Raw genomic sequence first — 21,452 nt, 5'->3', positions numbered from 1 at the left:
TCGGATCCCCACACTGTTTCTCTCCTGTAATTTCAACACTGATAAAACATACAGGACATTCTCCAATCAACCTATTTTGCTAGCTAGCCTATTTGTCTCGCTCCAGCTTCAACCAAAAAATCCTGCCTCAATAAATAAAGTGAAGAGCAATAAAGAGAAACCATTAGTGCTAGCTTTAGGGCTCTACACATGTTCATATAAACTTACACATAACACTACCCACATACATGCAAACATGCACATGTACACAACCATATGCAGACATGTGGAGGAAAGAAATATGGAATATAATTTTAAATTAAATTTTTTTCCATAATAGCTATACTTTATGTGTACAATGGCAATGTGGAACTGGTGGTTACTATATTACACAACCAAGAACATGTTTATCACTGCAGAAACCCTTAATAGCCACTGTTCTAAACCATCTACGGAGAAGACCAAGCTAAGTGAATATTTTTCTCACTAAAACTAATATCCACCAAAGTATGGATATTTGGTCAAGTTTTCTTCTGTCATTCTATAAGAGATCAGTGAGATAATAATCTAAAATGTATTGGAATCTGTAAAAGCAAAGTTTTCCCCAAAGAATATAATTAGTTCTTCAGGCAGAAAACCAGGCTCTAAACTTAGGTACTCAGAATCAACCAACCTAAACTGACTTACCAAGAGGCATCACAAAATCAATTAAAAACTCTATTCACAAAAACAAAATTAATTTTTGTTTTGCCTCTCAAATTGTAATATGTTCATCATGTTCTCTTAAAACATGGAACAATTAATACTTTCCTCATTTGGTTTACCATTTCCTCCCACAGTCCCACACTAATTCATTGCCTTAACATCTTCATGTATGAGCTGTCTCATTAGAGTTGCAAGTAGCTATGGCTTGGCATGTCCTCATCTTAAAATTAGTGTGTCTGTGCAACACCACTGTATAGTATTCTTTAGTTTGGTCCATATTACCTCCAAAATGAATGACCCTTATGCACAACAACAAGTACAGGAGTCCTTCATCTGACATTTAAGACTGTTAGTGACAAAAGTCAATTATCCTTCCAGCCTGGCCTACCTCTCCCGCTAAGACAATCTGCTATAGCCAAATTTTTATTATCCAGTAAACTATACATTTTTCAGACCTATAAGCTCAGTCATGTATTTGTATCTTCATTCTATTTAACGTTACCCATGTCCTATTCATAGTCCACTACCCAGTTTAAACCTGCCTCTGCCATTGGTTTCCATGACTGCAGCAGCATCTTGTGATCCCTGTCTAGAACTGCTGTGATCTGTGCCCTACTAGTCAACATTATTCTTATGCCCATGTCTTCAACTGCAGTAGGCTTGAAATATATCAGATTATTATAAGCAACTTTTCATCCCTAATTTCCCTCAATACTGACATAAAAATAATAGAATTTTCCAAGTTTATTGATTTTTAATTTCTATGTCTTGAATAGTTAACATGCTGATTTTTGCCATCGTCTTTAGCTCTCTCATTTCTCCTTACAGGTTCAGCTGCTGCACTGTATCAAGCAAACAGCCACAGGAGGTGACTCTGAAATTGTAGATGGTTTTAATGTGTGCCAAAAGCTCAAGGAGAATAACCCCCAGGCTTTTGATATTCTCTCCTCCACCTTTGTGGATTTTACAGACATCGGAGTGGATTACTGCGATTTTTCTGTGCAATCTAAACACAAAATTATAGAGTAAGCAGTCTTATAAGTTCCCTGTCATTGGAGCAATGGGCTTAAGGGTTAAACAGCAGAAATATTTTATTACATTCAAAGCTGTGACTTAATAAGTTGCTAGAAGAAAAAAGAAAGTTCATTTTGCCATTAAAAAAAAAGTTACCAAGTGACATAAAATTTGTTCCCCATCAACGTTAGACTTTTTGGTAACTAAGAATTCATGTGTGCTTTATTTTTTTAAGTATAAATTTTGCCTTGTCATAATCAATGTGATTACATGTGTTAGCACTTTTAAAGCAGGAAGTGACAGAGTATAACTGAAAATGAATCCAGGAGCTGTTTGTTTTTACTTCTTACCTTTGTCATTTTGTTTTGGCCTCAATTTAAAAGATACCTCTCACAAGTCCCAAATTTTTTAACATCCTTAATGATAGCAAAGATAGCTTTGTTTTGCAAAAATTGTGTCGCAGCTGGATGACTCCCTGCCCAATCAAGTCTAGGTCCATTCATTACATCATCACTACAAGGACCATACCAGAAGACTGCACAGTGCTAGTTAGCAGTAGCTGGAGCGGAATCATTTTAGTCACATGGACTAAGAATGCAATATATATATATTTCATTCCTTCAGTCAGCAAGAGCTTATTTGTTTATTGGAGCCAAGACCCTGCTTAGTATTTGGGATTCATCAAAGGAAAAAAGAAAAATCCCTACACTTAAAGAACTTAGATTTAGTAGAGGGGGCTGTTTAAATTTTTCAGCCAAATTATAATGAATTTAAAAAGAACGTCGCATGTTCTAACCGGAAGGCAGAGTTGATGATAAAGGGGATGTGTTGCTCTAGAGACTTGCAAAGGATGAAACTTGCATTGTCAACCTCCCTGAATGAGAATTCAGCAAACCACTGAACAGATATAATTTATGGGTAGAAATAGAAGATCTTCTGGATAGGTTGGATGGGGAGGATGGAGAAAAGATAAGTTTCAGGAATAAGTTTTAGATAAAAATAAATCTAGATTTCTCTCTCATAACTGTGATGTGCGGAGTTTTCTCCTTTGGAGATGAATCTCTATATAACTCACATTGTGTTCCCCCCAAGGATCCTCAAGCCTCGCCCTTCTGACAAGTATGGACCATTGCACTTAGCAGATCAAGAGTCTTAATTATAGCTTGGCAGTTAAATTCAAACACTACTTTTTAATGCTATTTGGGATTTTAACTTGATATAAGCAGGCACGATATGCATAATGTGAACATGTATCTAAACCACATCACCCTGTTATGTTTAACTTGTATGTTTTTATGTATCCTATATTTCAAATATATCTTCCAAAAGAAATTGAAACTTATTAGATGTGAATTTTGCCTCTTAAATAAAATAGGTTGGATGATAAAGGCCAAGTGGTTCGCATCAACTTCAATAATGCAACCAGAGATACAGTCTTCGATGTCCCCATTGAAAGAGTTCAGCCTTTCTACGCTGCTCTGAAAGAGTTCGTTGACCTCATGAACAGCAAAGAATGCAAGTACACCTTCAAGATGAATCCAGGTCAGTGGAGTAAAATGACAACCAGGTTGGTACTACCGCAGACTACTAATGAGCAGCTGATTTGCCGGAATAGCAGGCTCTTAACAACTCTACATCTAAGCTGCTGACTCCCCAGACTTAAAAAAAAAAAAAAAGGCCGTTTTTCAAACTCTCATGGAAATCCTAGCACATGAAATTTTAAGTTCTCTCCATCTAAGAATCATTCAAGCAAGGCCAGCTGAAGCCTATGTTTAATATTAAAACTGTTTTACACTTTCTGCCCTGATAGCTTTTTTGCAAACTCTTCTATGTCATCTGTGTGATTTTCCTTATTTCATTAACTAAAGCTACCCTGGCTCAAATCCAAAAAAGAATGCTATCTTTCCTTACCCCAAATGTTGTATTATATTAAAGTTTCATGAGCATAACCTAGATTCTAAGAAATGGTACAGAAATTACAACATGAAGATCCCCACACTCATAAAAAGGCATCAGTTCTCAAAATAGTGAAAATTTAGAGTACAAATGAAATTGATTAAAAACCACTCTCTTGCTAAACAAAACTATCTTTGTAACTTCCACTCCAAAATACATAAGTAATGTTTATAGATAAAACTTAACTAGCAAAGATAGTAATAATAAAATAAAGCAAGACTGCCTATTCTAGTGACTTGAAGTGAATAAGGAAGTATTGATATTTTTTTCTAGACAAACTCTGCTGATTAAAATATCACCAAACTTGCACCATTTTTTCTTATTTATTTTTTCAATTTACAATAAAATTGTGAATGTTTATTGTGTATATATTTTGAGATATATATTATGAAATTGTGAAGTTGAGTTAGTTAAATATGAATATTATTTTAAATAATTATCAGTTGTCACAAAGGGAACATATAAGATCTTCCTTCTTAGTGACTACAGCATATCTTTATTGATTATAGACACCATGTTGAAAAATGGATCTGGTCATAAAGATTTGCATGTTATTTGCAAATAAAGAGAATTATTTGCATAATTTCTCTTTGCTGTTAGTTTGGCCAACCTCAACATTTTTTATTGTTCTATTTTTAAGATTTTATTTACCTTTTCATGTGTCTGTTTGTCTGACAAATTTCTGTGCACTACACATTATATAATGCCCACAGAATCTAGAAAAGGACATCAAATCTTCAAGGAGTGGAGTTACAGACCGTTGTGAGGCACAGTGTGAGTGCTAGGTATTGAATAAGATCCCTGAAAAAACAATACTCTTAATTGCTGCGACATCTCTTCAGTCCCTGAATCTCTTCATCTCTTCCTCCTCTCCTCCTTTCTTCTCTCCTTGCTACATCATGAAACCTCATCCTTAGCTCCTGAGCTTGGCTTCAGTAATACCCCTACCTCATTCACCTAAGTAAATGGGACTATAGACATGCACATACCAAACCTAATTGAGTTGTTTTTAGAAATGTTCTACATAAATAGAACTAGATAACTTCATAAAGCCTTTGGTATGCAGTTAAAGTAGATTTATTTTATGAATAACACCATATAAAATAGAAACATCATGGGAAAAATACATACAAAAAATAATAGAAGTTGGAATCCAAACTGGGTCTATGTCTCGATTTCAGTTTTCTCACATATGAAGAGATGAAATGCTGCTTTCTTCACAGTATTTCCTTTTTGGAGAAAAATGCATATAAAATAGGAAGACTATAAGCTATCAGCCAAAAATTTAACCATCCTTACAGTTGCTTAAAGCTCTTAAACTAGGACAGAATGTCTATTATTGATAAATTTGCAAAAATAGAACACAAAAGCCTTACACAAAGAAAAATCTTTTATAGAGCCATGTCCATAAAAGTCCATCAAACTATGAAGTTTAAAAGGTATGATGTATGTGGGGAACCATTACCTATGGTTGTGTTCCACAGATGACCCTGATAAGTTACAGTGGAGAATTTCAAACCAATAGTCACACATCGCCTTGATAAAATTTAAGAGGTCACAAAAAAAAAAAAAACAAAGGTTAAGAATTTAGGAAAGGAACTGGATGTCATGGGGATAGCCAATGGTAAGGATGGGAAGGAGCTATGAGAAAGCGGGGGGAGGGGGTGGAGAGTAGGGTAATTAGAATGTATTGTCTACATGTAAAAACTGTCCAAGAACAAAATTAGTTAAAAAAGAAATTGTGTAGTTATGTTTACAAAGAAAACATTCTGGTTTTTTTTTTTTAATACGAGCTGAGTAATGGTGGCATCTTGTATATTGCATTTTCTTGTTATTTGGTTTCATAGTGAATATAGTTCATTCTTATTAATTATAATTACTATGTTGGGCAACAGATTTGAACATGAAAATTTTGTTATTTGCAACCAGAGGCATAATTTCTACTTTGTAAATAATAATTTCTATCTTTGTATATCATATAAATACAAATTATTCATGTCAAAAAAAATTCTCCTACTTAGGTGATGTGATTACCTTCGACAACTGGCGCTTGCTTCATGGACGTCGTAGCTATGAGGCAGGAACTGAGATATCCCGCCATCTGGAAGGAGCTTATGCTGACTGGGATGTAGTGATGTCAAGACTTCGTATTCTGAGACAGAAAGTCACCAATGAGAACTGAATCTCCTGGCCTTAATCTTTAGTGCAATTCCAATGACTGAATGTTGTTATCTGTAGCCTGGTTATTCTCATATCATGATCAACATCATTCACATAATAATGTCTTTAAAACTGAACATGCAGCTTCTTTCACCAGAGTATTTTTCCTTGCAACCATATTGAATATCTCTTATTAAATGTCATGGTAAGGGGCAGTCTCAAAGCATCCCTTCTGTGCCATGCACTCTCTGACTTCGCATTAGTATTACCAAAACCCCTACAAATAGTTTTGTATCTAACAAATCTTTCTGGCAAATAAAACTTTTTTATACATGAATAAAGCTTGTGTTTCAAATGAAAGATCCTAACATATGTTCATGCTTAGTTGCCTACATGGTCTAAGTTTTCATGACTGCATATCTTTAGCATGCTTGGAAAAGTCTTCATATTTCTAAAGATCTGTTTTGTTTTGTTTTATATTGCAAAATTTTGTTGCCCATCCTTGGAGACCTCATTCACTTGAAAATCCCAACATTTGTTTGTCATCCTTAAATCATGAAAGAAAACTTGAGTATGCCAAATTAAACGAAAATCTAGTCTCTCTATATTTGTCTTGGCTAAAGAAGTGTTCCCACAGACTGCCAGCATTGCTCTCACCTAAAGACACAGCACTTCTCTTCATTCCGTGTCTTCAACTCATAAGTTTGTAAAAGATGCTAGCAACCTACCTGAATGGTCAGGATGTCTGCTTGCCTCTGGACAGCATACCAGCTGGTCTCATCTTTCTGCATGGCCACTCCCCTAGTGAGCTCAGATGTCATAACTCAGCATAAAGTTGTAGTCTGTTGAGCCTCCCATCCCAATAACAAAAGAAGCTTTGGAATTCCAGTTTGCTGAGATTCTGGTAGTACCTACATATTTCATTTTATAGATATTTGAATCTGTGTAAACTTTTTCTAGAACTCTTTAAGTAACTTTAGTTAGCATGCAAAGAAGGAGTTTCATTGTGGTAACATCATCTTAATACATAGTTATCCTTATTTGCTTTCCTTAATGTCGTGCCTCATGTTTCATCTTGAAGTTTAAGGTTCTTAGCACTACACTAAATAAGAATGGAAAGAGTGATCACTTTCACCTCATTTCTGATTTTAGAGGGGAATCTCTGTCTTTCTCTATTAAGTATGATGTCAATTATAGGGTTGTAATATCTAGCCTTTAATATGTAGGGTTATTTTTCTTCTCCTAATTGCTTCCAACATTTAATCATGAGAGAATGCATGGGCCTTTTCTAACTCTATCAAGATAATCATGTGATTTCTTCCATAACTTATTCATAACTTATTTGTGTGCTGTATTAACATTTATCAAATTGTATATGCTGAAAGCATCCTGGTATCTCCACAATAAAACCAACTTCATCCTCATGTATAACCTTTCTTAAAGTTCTTGAATTCAGTTTACAAAAAAATGTATTAATAAGTTACATATATGTTCACCAGGAAAATTAGTCAGTAGTTTTTTATTGTTGGTTTATTTGTCTATTCTTATAGGGTTATTATCTGATTTTGGTATCAGGATAATACTGACTTAGCAAGAGTTTGTTAGCATGTCTTCCTTTTCTATTTTGTCTACAGTCTAAGAAGTACTAGTGTTTGCCTCTTTCATTGGTTTGGTAGAATTCAGCAGAGCCTCCTTCTAGCCCTAGACTCATCTTTATAGGGACACTTATTACCAGTTCATCCTTTTACTTTCTGTCGATCAGTTTAAGGTCTTCCTATTCTCTTGGTTTAATTTTGATAAGTCTTATGTGTCATCAATTTCTTTTAGACTTTCCAGGTATTTTTGGATTGCAAAGTATCAGAGTCTTCACTAGGATCCTAAAATTCATATGAAAGCAAAAAAGATCACGAATGTCTGACATAATGCTAAAGATGTTGCAATATTTTATTTCATTGAAATCTATTTTAACGTTCTTGTCATTACTATTTTTATTATCCTGGGTCCCCAATTCATCAATTTCTACCCTACTCTTTATTTTCTTTTTCTGTTATGTATGTGTGAATCTATGTACATGTAGGTACATGTAGGTACCTTTGGAATCCAGAAAAGGAAGTTAGATACATTGGAGCTGGAGTTATAGGCACCTGTGAACCAAATAACGCCAATGATAGAGTAGAATTAGCTGTATTACAACCCCTTTTCAATTTCTTTTTTATTTGACTTCTCTTTCCCTTCCTAGAGCCTTAAGATACATCATTACATTGTTAATTTCTAAATATAAGCACTTAAATCTGTAAAGTTTTCCCCTAGATGGCCTTAACTATATCTCAAATGTTCTGGTAAGTTATACCTTTTTATTTGCTTCTAGAATTAATTTTTAATTTCTCCCCAAATTTCTTCAATGATACAGTGGACATTCAAAGTTCATTTTTTCAATCCTTGAGTATGTGTATAGCTTTTATACATTTTCTTTTATCAATTTCTATGTTTATTTTTCTACAATCTTTTAAATTACATAAAATTATTTAAATTATTAAGTATTTGTTAAGACCTGTGGCCTAGGATATGTTCTGTTTTAGAGATCTTGATAATGTGTGTGCATAAAGATAGAACAGCTGTGGCCTCTGAAGCACTGGCCAGCCATACAGTGCAATGGCTCTGTTATCTGAGATAAGCATGCATTCAGAGCAGCCTTAGAATCCTACTATGTGTGGATATGTGCAAAGTGGTTGTAAAATCATCATCTGAAGTGCATGTGCTTAGTGACATCACAATGGCTGTCTGGAGCATAAGAGGAGTGACTGATGGCAATCCTGATCATGGGACATTTCTGTATGTAGGGGGATCATTAACATCTCCTGGGGAGGTCTACAGAAGTGGTTTACTAGTAAAAGCTCCCAGTACTTTCTCTTGGAAAAAGCTATAGAGTAAACAATGATGAACACTATAAACAGTAGGGGGCATGCATACAGTTTATGGAACTATTTAGATCCCAGTGCAGTAATCCCCTTTTCCACAGAGCAGGCTATATGTGGCCATGATGGCACTCCACATGACATGTGCAGACAGCCCCAGGCATTCTTGTTCTTTCTGTCCATTTCCAAATCTCTGCTAAGTAAGTGTTCCAGTGATCCTTCATCTGCAGTGGTCCTTTGTGAATTTTTCTAAGTTTTAGAAATGGGGAAATAAATTCTCTTTTCATGTGCATATTTAGATTGATTTAATTCTTTCCTTCATCTGCCTTTACCACACCAGTGGACTGAGTGTGAGATCTTTCCATGTATAACGTACTTCAAATCAACTATGGTGGTAAGAATTGCAGATTTTTATAGGTGTGTTAAACATGGAATAAGATGTATGTGCCCTAAAATAAAATAGTATGTTCATGTTTATTGACTCTTCTACACCTGGGGACCCACCATCAAAAAAACGTGTATCTCTGTATCACTAACCCAGAGCAACTGTTGCAGTAAAGCTAACTAATCAACATGAACTTACTGAATGGCAAACCTTGTGATTTATACATGCCCAAACGTACAAATCCTCTGCAGCTGGACCAGCACACTGACCTTCTTGGGGAAACCAGAGTGATAATTAGGTTCATCAAGCATCTGTGACAATGATGACTTTTCAGTGTGGCTTCCAGAGAATGGAAAGTTTAACTCGGGCTCTCACTTATTCTCTATATAAATACACCCTGAGTACATTTTTGTCCTTACTGCAAATGTCTTCTCACTAAACTCATTTCAATTATCTGAGAACATTTACAATCAGTATCTTTCTGGCCACATTATGGAATGAACACTTAGAAATATCACTTTCTCCAAGAATAGAAAGATGGGAAAATTCATCCTCTTCTACTTAGCAACCACAAATTTTGGATAATTCCTAAATGAAAAAATCTGCATCCAAAAAATGTGCTTTGCTTGCTTAGTTGGTGACTCCTTGGTGAATGTTGGCTGCATATCACGTACACCATGAATTGTGACTATGATGTTTCAAATGCCCATATGTTTGGCCAGGGGTGGAGAGGACAGAGAATTAATTATCAGAAATCATTTGATTACAATTGTGACCAGTTCTTCCTAGAAATATTTAGTTTATAAGGTAAACATGTGATAGGCAAGAGGCTGAAAAAATATATTTTACCAGGACTGACACAACAATCTGTTTGCCAGCCCTGGTAATACAGAATAAGGTAGACTCTCTGGGTCTTCTCTTCGCTACTGAAGGAAAGGACCACAGAAAAACAAGATAAATCTTAGCTGAATGAAGCAAGAGTGGATATTGCATGTGTGTTAAACATTTCTGAGATGTTTCAGGCAGGAAAGAATGGTTTCTTTGGACCAAGGTATCAGACCACAGTGTGGTTTGTGGACCACCTATAAGCAAAAATCATACCATAGGTTACAAATATAAGGTATATAACATTTTAAGTCTATCTCAGAAGCTCTAAAATAATCTCATCTGCTGTTAATTATATTGCTATTTATACTTCAGGAAATAGTGAATTGAATGTGACTTAAGAAAACTTTTTAAAAAATAAATTGGAGTGTTTGTTGGAGTGCTGTTTCATTGTTTTTGGAAACATCAAACAAATCCAGACTTATAAGGCAGTTCCTGGAAACTCAACCTTTGGTGATTATCAGGCAAAACTCCCATCATAACAATTATAAAATAATTATAAGGGTTTTTCTTTCCAAAAATTAGCCTTTACTGGTACTAAACAGTTTAGTTAAATGCTTCTAATATGTATACCGTCTGAAGCGATAGATATCTTTCTCCCTTAATGATATCTGACAGTCTCATCTGCTCATTTTTTCCAAACCTTTAAAAGTAAATTAGAATTAAGCAAACTATTACAATTTTAGTACAATTGAAATTCCCTGTCAGCTCATATTACACACGTTGTGCATTGGCTCCCTGCCATTGGTGTTGGAGAAAGGTTGGGAAGTGGGTGTGTAGTGAATAATTCCATAGCAGTACCTCCTAGAAGAGCTTTCCAATTTGGGGCTTCTGTCTGAGTCTTGGGCTGTTTTTGGCATACCTCTGAAGAAAAATGAGAACAGTTTTTGCCAAGACTAGCCATAGTGATTATCAGTAGCAGAATATGCTGTGCTTTCATGTACAGAATAAGAAAATAATTGGTTCATTTATGGTGAAGGTATTAAAACTAGCTAACATAAAGATCTCCTGCTGTGTAAATGATTTATTTCCTTGTTTACCAGGAGTATTGCAGATGAATAAGAGTTCTCTCTTATGGAGATAAAGTGCAGGATGGATCTCTTATGGAGATAAAGTGCACACAGGATGAAGACAGTGTCTCTTCTACTGGGTTGGTTGAACAAACTTTGGCTTTTTCAGACACGTGTTAGAAAAATAAGGAACATTTTCAATTAAACTTTGGAAGTTTTAGGATTTGTGGAGAGGGGTGCTGTTTGTGTTTCCTTTGAATCTGGATTTCACTGCATAGCTCTGGCTGTCCTGTCTCTTCATTTGTTTGCATGAATTCTGAAATCTGATGGAAATCTTATCCTTACTTCTTTGTAGACTAGGCTGGCCTTGAACTCACAGAGATCACCCTGAATCTGTCTCCCAAGTGCTGGGCTTAAAGGGGTGTGATAAATTATTTCTCCACTCCTGGTGAAATGAGCCAATTTAATGCAGATTAGACTACATTAAACTCGGGTTTATCAGAGAGTTCACTGGCCCCAAAGAAGGAGGGGAGAACCTGGAGGCCAGGTCACCTTTGGTGTATAAGATATGCACCTTAGTCCTTGTCACATGGGTCTGAAACTAAACAACGTGAACCACAACACCTTGTAGATTGGAAGGTTTTGTTTTGTTTTTTTTTTTTTTTTTTTTGTAAGCTGTAAATAGGAGAAAAATATGAAAGGTAGTAATCTGGGTTCTTGTTTGCTTGTACGTGTGTGTTTGTTTATATGGTGGGTTGAATAGATTTGGCTTCCATAGATTCATATGTTTAGATACTTAGCCATAGGGAGAGACACTATTAGTCTTATTGGAGGTCTTACTGGAGAAGGTATGGCTGTGTTGGGAGAAGTATGTCTCTGTGTAGATGGATTTGAGGGATCCTAATGCTTAGACTCCACCCAGCATGGAATGCAGTTCTGTCCTGCCTGAACCTGCAGAGGACCAGATGTCCCCTGATGCTGCATTCCAATCAAAATGTAGAACTCTGGGCTCCTCCAGCACCAAGACTGCCTACAGGCTGCCGTGCTTCCCACCATGATGATAATGGACTAAATCTCTGAAACTGTAAGCCAGCGTCAATTAAATATTTTTTTCTAAGTGTTGCCTTGGTCATGGTGTCTGTTCACAGCAATAGAACACTAAGACAGTTTATTTTGGGTTGGGTTGGGTTGGGTTGGGTTGGGTTGGGTTGGGTTGGGTTGGGTTGGGTTGGGTTGGGTTTTCTTCTGTTTTCTTGGAACTTATGAAGATCTTTGCAGAAGATCTTTTCACAGGTGATTTGATCTCAGTTTCCTATGAGAATCTTGTACATCTCATCTCAATCTCCTAAGAAGACCACACGGTACACATATGAAATGAGACGTATTTTGACATATCATTCCCCCAGTTTTCATTCGTCTGAAAAAAATCTACTTCTCTTTCATATTTGAAAAAAATTAATATGGAATACTAGATTAGTTGAGATTTTTGTTTCTTAATTTTCCAAATATGGAATTCTAGGTTGGTAGGTTTTGTTTCAGTGTTTAAATATTTTAATAGAGTAAAATACTACTCTCTTCATTTGTTTTCATGAATTCTGAAATCTGATGGAAATCTTATCCTTACTTCTTTGTAGTGAAGGTACATACTCACTATTTTTTAATGTCATTTTTCTGAAGCTTGGATATGCTATGCCTAGATATTTTTTATTCTAATTTTGCTATCTATCCTACTTCATGTTCTCTAAGCATCTTGCATCTGTGGGCTAATCTTTGACATTAATTTGAGAGCTATTGGTTGTGAGGACAAAAAATCAAAATACCTCAGCAGAACCCCCCAGACCACCAACAATTTGCTGAAAACAGCCAAAACAAAAAATAACCAGTTCCTCCTAGAACAAGGTGACCACGAATGTAAGAACAAAACCAAGACAAACCTTGACAAGTCTAAACATGCCCAAATGAGAAATGGGCCATCTGGTGTTTTTATTCTCCTATCAGGAAGTCTGAGGTTTCATGGTCAAAAATACAAAAAAATACGAGTCATCATGACCACCAGGAAAAGCTTGCTATGTCTGCCAAAATGATAACTTACACCTACTGCTGATGTTTAAAATATCCAATCAAATGTAACCGCACCAAAGTTTCCCGCTCTCCCCTTCCCCCTGCGCCGTTCCCTATATAAACTTTAAACTGTCAGAGCTGGGGGTCGAAATCCTTCCCTTGCATGGGATGTGTTTTCGACCCAAGGGCCCTTGTCAGTAAACTACCTTTTGCTATCTTGCATCAAGCCGGTCTCCGTGTTTCATTGGGTACGCGCAACTACGGGTGAGAGTGGGGACTCCCCTTGGGGGCCCCTTACATGGTAATTATTAGTTCAAGCATTGCTTCAGTTTGTCTGGTGCTGCACGGCACCCTTATGTGAGAAATCTTGTGTGGCTAGTGGTTGTTCCACAGTTCCTGTATACTGTTTGATTTTTTTTCCTCTCTTTAATTTTCAATTATAGGGTTTCTATTGTCCTACTTATACATCAGAGATTCTTCCCTTGGTCATGTCCAGTTCACTCACAAGCCTTTTGATTTCTGTTATGTAGTGATTATTTTCATTAATTGGTTATTTTATTTGTTTACATTTCAAATGTTGTCCCCCTTCCCTGTCTTCTCTCTGCAAAACCCTCATCCCATCCCCCTCCCCATTTCCTCTAAGAGGGTGCTCCCCCACCTACCCACCTAACCCTCTAACATCCCCCTATTCTGGAGCAACAAGCCTTCATAGGGCCAAGGGCCTTCCCTCCCACTGATGTTCTAAGCTACATATGCAGCTGGAGCCAATGACCCATCCAAATGTACTCTGGTTGGTGATTTAGTTACGTGTAGTGATTTTTACCTCCAGTCTTTCTATTTGATTTTTTCTGTGAGTTTCTATCTTTCTGCTTATGTCATCTGTTCTAGTTAGGGTTTTTATTGTTGTGATAAAACACCGTAGCCAAAAGCAATTTAAGAAAGAGGGTTTATTTATCTTAAAACTCTCAGATACTAAAGGAAGTCAGAGCAGAAATATAAGGTTGGAACATGGAGGCAGGAACTGATGCATGGAGGCCGTGGAGAAGTGCTGCTTATTGGCTTGCTCCTATGGCTTGTTCAGCCTACCTTTCTATATATCCCAGGACCACCTTCTCAAGAGTAGCACCACCCACAATGCTCTGTACACTCCCACATCAATCACTAATTTTAAAAAATGGACCACAGGTTTGTATAAAAGTATCTTTTATTCTCCTGAAGTAATTGTCGAATCTCTAAGGCTTATTGTCTCTCTCTGCTAACCTTGGCCTAGTCCTGGAAGCCTCTAACGTTCATACAGTATAATCTAGGCCTAGAATGTTTTCAGTGTTTTCAGACTCTGAGACTTGCTGTTGAATAAGCTCACCCCATCCTAGTTATTTCTGAGCCCTGGCTGGCTGGGTCAACTCAGCTGTTCTGGCTCAAACTCTTCTTCAAGCTGACTGACTCAATCTGGCTTCTCTCCTGGCCTCTGACTTAATTGTTCTGCTTGGCCTCAAACTAACTTTAGCAATCTGTTCTGATCTTCTGGCTCTTTCTCATTATCTAGCTTGTTCTCTCTTCAACCTGTCTCTGGAAAACTCTCCCAGTAAAACTGCCACCTTCTCTCTCTGCACTGCCCCTCAAGTAGCTTCCCATTCCTCTCTTCTCATGAAAGTTGGGCCTATCCTAGTCTGTCAAATCTTCCTCTGATTCATCACTTTGTCTACTACTCAATTAGATATCACTATCAAACTTGGATACTTCTACAAACTAATTTTAACTTCGTTACTTGGGATTAAAAGTGTGTACAAAGGGCATATCTATACTCTAGCCAGAGGGATTAAAGGTGTATACTAAGGGCTGAACCACACCACTAGAGACTTTTTTTTTTTCAGTAAATAACACAATCTCGGTTTTCATGGAGTGATCAAATATCCTGCAACAGGTTTGTTTGCCCCCAGGCCAATTTCATACAGATATTTTCTCAGTTTAGGTTCCTTCTTTCAAATGACTCTAGCTTGTGTCAAATTTACATAAAACTAGCCAGTATATCATTCATTCATTCTTGTATGTTATTTATCATTTTCCTCCATGTAGTGATCATAGGTTCAAAGATTTCCGATTCTAGTTTTTCCAACATTTCTTCTTTACTCAACTGATTGCTTCCTTATCTGTACAAATGCATTTTAGTTTTATGAGGTTCCATTTTTCAATCCTTGGCCTTAATTCCCGGGTAATAAAGTTCTATTTTGAAAGTTCTTTACTACAACTATTTCTTATAGGTTGCTCTCTATGCTTTCTTGTAACAATGTTAGTGTTTGGGGTTTCAAATTGAGGCTTTTGTTCCACTTTGAGTTAATTTTTGTACAGAGTGATAATATGTGTATAATTTTATTCTTCTGTGTGCAGACATTAAGTTTTTCCAGTACTGTTGTTGAAACTGTTTCTTTTTTCTCCAATGTAGGTTGTTGGAATTTTTGTTGATAATCAGATGACTATGGCTACATACATTCTTCTATTTTGTTACATTGGTACTCATTTCTGACTTTGTAGCAACAGTACCATACTGGCTTTATTATGATACCTTCATAATGCATCTTAAAATCTGGAATAGTAATTTTGACAGTATTATCCATTTTGCTTATTATTTTGGCTATACAGGGTCATGTCTGGTTCCATATGAATTTTAGAATGTTCTTTCTATTTCTGTGAAGAATTCTGAGGTAATTTTATTGAGATTGAATAATCATCTGGTAGGATGATCATTTATACAATATTAATGCTATTGATTCATGAACACGGTGGGGGAAATCCTTCCAATTTTCTAATGCCCCCCTCAATCTCTTTCTTCTGAGATTTGAAATTTCCATACTAGAGGCCTTTCCCATCATTGGTTAGTTTTATTCCAAGATATTTTATTATATTCGAGGCTATTGCAGACAGGATGTGTCCACAATCTTTCAGTGTGTGTTTATTGTTGGTATATAGACAGACTACTGATCTTTTAGTTGGTTTGTATCTTCCCTCTTTGCTGAAATGATTGATGATTGTTTCTGTACTGGATGTAGAGGGAGATAAGTAAGAAAACTGCTTCAAGATCGCCTATAGGACTGAAGTGAGCAAGTCTACACCCAGGAGTGAAGCAAGTGTGTCTCCTGTTGTGTCATTCCATAGACAAAGATACCCCTGGACTTTAGCTGAAGCTACGTCTGAAGACATTTCAGAATCCTCATGGGGGTTCATACTTACAGCATGGGAGGGAAAGAAATTAAACATTCTGGATCTATCAGCAAATAATACTCATGGCAGGATCAAGATCACAAGTGCTGATATCTGAATCCACAAAGTGATGTTTTGTTATGTTTTGTTTTATTTTCTGGGTCTATAACTAGAGCAATAGTTGGTGCTATCTGGTGTAAATCTGCATTCTCAAAGTAGTTCTATTAGGTCTTTATCTTCATAAGGAATTTGTAATCTACATAGTTTCTAAAGTTCTTAGAAAAGCACTTGGGTCTATAATGGCCATCAAAAGATAGAACATTGATGGAAATTAATGAAAGACCTTATACCTCATCTAGTTGACCAATTTTGAACTGAATTTTGAAAAAAGAACAGGAATTTATAGACATAAAAGCTGTATTTCACATAGCTCAAAAAATGTGCCAAGACTCAGAGGTATGCACTAATCCATGAAGTCCAACTACATAATATTTTCATTGTAAGAATGTTTTATTCAAATCTACTCCCCCAAACAATGTTTAACACAGGGAATATTTCAGTTTATAAATATATCTGTTTCATAGTCTCACAAAGAGAAACTTCTGTCAATGATTCTTACCTTTGTATAGAAGCTCTTTCTCTTAAATATCCTTTCACACTATTCATTTATTCACCTCTTAGTGGCTAGTTGGAAGAAGAAATAGAGATGGATGATGGAACCATGTGTTATGTCACTTTGGTGACCTGTGAAGTCATTTCAAATAACTAGCCAAGCAGTTGACATTGTCCAAATCAAAGAAGAGAAACAGAATATAGTGAGTATCCCTATTGCCAATAAGGGTGAAGTCTAATCCAAGCTACATAAAGTCTATTAAGACTTTGGAGGGAAGTCAATTCTTTGGATGATTATATTCAGGAAACGTATTTGTCTTTACTCAGAGCCAGCTGGTATAGCCCATAAAATGTCTTTTTGTATATATCACTGAAAATACTAGCAACTGCATCCAATCTCTTTACCCTCCTTTCCAGAGCAGGAACATTTAGCCTGCAGGAAATCACAAGACTATGGAATGATAGCTTAGGAAATTGTCTTCTGGAGAAACAATACACTATATAAGATGTCTGTCTGTCTTTTTAATATGTACTCACAATGAACAGTCTCTTCCTTTGACTGACTCAATAAGCTCAGCCAATAGCATCAGTTTATTGTGAAATCATTTTGACTTTGGTCACACCACTGAATGTCATGAGGAAAACTGACGGTTTCAACTACCATCTAATCTATATGTTTTCTGCATGTAGATCTCCTGCTCAAACCTCTGCCCCCACAGTTACATGTGTTTAATCTCCGATGGCCAAATGGACTCAGTCAGGAATGACTTAAGCTCAATTTGTTCAAAATTATTTCTCACTGGACAACCATAATTTTGCTATTTGGATTCTTTCCTTTCTCATAACCTGATCTAAGAGAGAGCCTCAGTGTGCCAGGTCTCCATTTAGACTTTAAGTATCTCTCCATTTCATTTCCCAGCATTTGAATTCAACCCTTGATTTTTTTTCATCTGACTTCTGAAGCAACTTTTTAAGTAGATTTATAGCTCTTTGTATCGCTCATTTACAATCCCCTGTTTAATGAAGACAGATGAATCTTTTAAAATGAGTGTCAGGTCAAGGTACTTTAGTGTTGTCAACCTTTAAATGACTTCTCCTTGCTTTTAAGATGAAATACCAATTCTATAATGTGGAATACATTTAGTGTTTGTAGGGCCTGGTCCTGTCTCTATCTCTAGTCCCATATACCCCTCTCACCCTCATACATTCCTTTCCTCTATAACCTCTGTCATTATAAGTATTTTGAATACTTACCCTGAGCCTGGAACTATGCTAATGTTATATATCAGCATTTTCCAAACTTTGCTAATGATGAATATAGCCTGGTGTTCTTGCTATAAATATAAAGTCTGGTCCTAATCTCAGACTTATTGAATTATAATCTTCAGGGAAATGTCTAGAAAGCTATACATTTTCTAAGTTCTGTGGATGCAACTTATCAACTGTGAGATTTGAGGAAACACTGCCAGTTGTTTACATTTTCATTTAATACGCATAAAGTTGGGTGAAATAAGAACTGTTATGAGTCTCACTTACTGAGGTCAGTAAGACAAAATAGGAAACTTATTTGTCCAAATACAAAAGGATAATGTTATTTTAGTGATTTAAACCCAAGCATTCAAACTCAGAACTTATATCACAACCAGAGTCTGCTTTCTTCACTTGGAAGTCAGAACCTGCCTTGGTGTCCATGCCTCTTGTATTCTTTTATTTACAGAGATATTTTCTAGTCGTTTCTTGCAAAACTACTCTTAGCCTCATAACCTAACTCAAAGTGCAGCTTCCTTAGCCTCTTCTGTCAGCTGTAGTTGCCTACTGTGAGTAGAATTAGCATGACTCATCAATATGCTCATTCTTCCCCCAGAGTCTATAAGGAAGCATGTTTTTCAAGTCCTTATGACTCTTTCCTCTAGCAGAATTTCTCAGTTGTACCATATATACAATATATGTCTTCCAAATAAATAAAAAATATATTGCTTTTGCTTAGAAATTACATGAACTTTACACTGTATGATATGATCCAGTGTCACTCCAACAACAACAAATTATTTTGACATAATGAGTGTTGTACTTATCAATCTGACGTATTTTTATTCCTGCAACATTTTAGAAGAGTAAGAAATCATCTTATTCCTTTATATAGCCCAAGTAATCATAGACACACCTTGACATAGAATAAAGGTACTTTAGATCCAAACCCTCAGGCACACAGACATATTGTGGAAATTGAAGTGGGAAATAAAATATAAAAGGTAAATGGAAATCACATTTGCATGTCATCTTAAACCAGGAGGCAGAACCCTGCAATGTTGGCAGTGATTCGTGTTGATCACGTAAAGATGAGGAATAGGAAGGAAGTTGTCCTCATGTAACCCAGTGATGAACATTCAGAATAAGAAAAAAGCAGACTATCCTATCCCAAAAAGAATAGGAAGGAACTTTACAAATGCAGGAAGGTTATGGCAAGATGCCTGAAAAAGACAGAGAAAAGACAGACACAGAAAACAAGTAAATCAAGCCAAACACAGCTCGAGCCAAAAGGTTGCCAAGCAAGAGAAAGGAAAGCAGAAGAGTCATTGAAAATATAAACTGACCAATGCAGATGTGGATGCTGAAAGCCAACCATCAGACTGAGCTCAGGGAACCTGGTGGGGGAGTTGGTGGAAGGATTGTACAAGAGGAGTGCCAGAGGCCAGCCCGGCTTGGGTAGGAGGAGAAGCCTTCTTTCTTCTCCTTCTGTCAGTTCTTCTTGAGGCAGCTGGAAGGGGTGGAAGAGCTTCTGCGAGGGTAAGACTTGATCTTACGAGATTCATTCGGGTAAGGCCTTTGGCCTTATGAGATATTTAGGGTTGCTCTATAACAAAAGTTTACTTATCTATACTGGAAAAGTTCACTTACTATGCTACTGTAGCTGGCCTGCCCTCTGGTATCCTCTGGCTAGAAACTGCAGTTTCTGATACTTAACACCTCAGCCAAAAAACAGCAAAGAATTAGGCAAATAGCCTTTGTCCTCTCTCAGCAGGAACTGCTAGCTCTACTAGTCTGAGGTTGCAGGAAGAAAAAGATACTTAGAGAAGTTATTATAGAGTTTATTACTAAGTGTAAAAAGTTTCCTATGAAAGCTATCTAAGGGGAAAGGTAGAAAGATTGTAAGTGGAGAAAAGGAAAAAATTCTAACAAAGAAAAAATTCTAAGGGAAAAAATTCTAGGCAGGGGAAAAGGGAAGGAAAGGACAAAGGGCTCCTAATGAACCTCTACATCTATGACTACTCTACTATGACTACAATACTACTCTCTTTGTCTTTGTCTTCAGTACTTATGCATCTTTCAGAGTACATGGTCACATGTTACAAAGTTCATCACAAGTTCACACCAAAAATCAAATCATAAATTGAAATAGAAGTTTACAACACAGAATGTTTACATGTATATCCATTAGGAGTAATTATCTGGCTAAACATCCATCACCTGTCTAACTCTACAGGTTCACTGAAGGTTTAAAACTATAATCAAGAAATTAGTGAAGTTTTGTATAGATTACCTCAGGCAATATTTCCTCTACTGTCCTAGCACCAATAACAAATCGTGAGTTCCCTTTTAGTGACCTTTGGTAATTGTTTTACAATCTCTTGGAATGTGCTCTGAGCAGGAGAAAGTCTGGTTACTATCTAAGGGCAATTAACTGATGACACATGGGAAACTGGCAGAGTTTTCATTGCAGTTTTGACTTTCAGAAAGGGACCTAATAACAGTCCCACTATAAAAGAGCTTAATAATCATTGATATAATTTTAGGAATTTTTATAGGATCATCATTAAGACTTAAGAAGTTGCCAGTTGTGGTGGCACACGCCAGTAGGATTTGCTGAAGAAGGCAGAGGCAGGAGGATCATGAGTTCAAGGCCAGCCCAGGCTACTCATTAAATTAAAAAAGAAAAAAAAAAAAACAAAAAAACAAGAAGTCATCTATTTGTGTAAATAGTATCACTACAAGACAGTACATCTTTGTGGATCTGCAGAGATGTGCTCCAAAGGGGTGTGCTATTGCTTAGTGATTGTTACATATGTTTAATAATAATAGGAAAAGCATATTAATAGCAGGAATCTTTCATAAAATAAGTCCCTCACAGCCTTGCTGAATAAGGACTCACTTGTCGCAGATTGGCAAGCATTTCAAGATGATCACCTGCTAATTATTAGCTTGTCCCATTATGGCTCTTGACAGAGGAGGGGGATTGCAACCCCATTGGAAGAACAACATAGGCTGACCTGACCACATAGTTCTCCCAAAGTTTAAACCACCAACCAAGAAATGTACCTGGAGGGATCCATGGCTCCAGATACAAATGTAGCAGAGGATAGCCTTGCCTGACACTAACAGGAGGAGAGGCCTTTGGTCCTGGGGAGGTTTGATGCTCTAGCATAGGGGGATGCCAGAGTGGTGGGGCAGGAGAGTGTGGGTGGGTGGGGGAGCACTCTCATACAGACAAAGGGGATGGGGGAGGGTGGATGTGGGATGAGGTAGTTGGTGGAGGGGTAACCAAGAAGTGGGATATCATGGGATGGGGGGATT

At 36.7% G+C, this 21,452-nt stretch overlaps 1 protein-coding gene across 1 annotated transcript in view; it reads left to right on the top strand.

The window, feature by feature from the left end:
- The window catches only part of Bbox1 (gamma-butyrobetaine hydroxylase 1), a 44,867-nt gene extending 37,629 nt beyond the window's left edge, over positions 1-7,238 (top strand). Inside the window, exons 6-8 of the mRNA XM_028767133.1 lie at positions 1,513-1,709; positions 3,074-3,240; positions 5,676-7,238. Of these exons, the coding sequence (XP_028622966.1) occupies positions 1,513-1,709; positions 3,074-3,240; positions 5,676-5,836 (525 nt within the window). The 3' untranslated portion in view covers positions 5,837-7,238. The remainder of the gene's footprint in view (positions 1-1,512; positions 1,710-3,073; positions 3,241-5,675) is intronic.
- Positions 7,239-21,452: the final 14,214 nt, after the last annotated feature.

This window comes from Grammomys surdaster, unplaced genomic scaffold (assembly GCF_004785775.1).
Source record: "Grammomys surdaster isolate TR1022 unplaced genomic scaffold, NIH_TR_1.0 170, whole genome shotgun sequence".
Lineage (NCBI taxonomy): Eukaryota > Metazoa > Chordata > Mammalia > Rodentia > Muridae > Grammomys > Grammomys surdaster.
The sequence above is the reverse complement of the archived record's forward strand: the minus strand, read 5'-3'. Positions and strand labels throughout refer to the sequence as shown.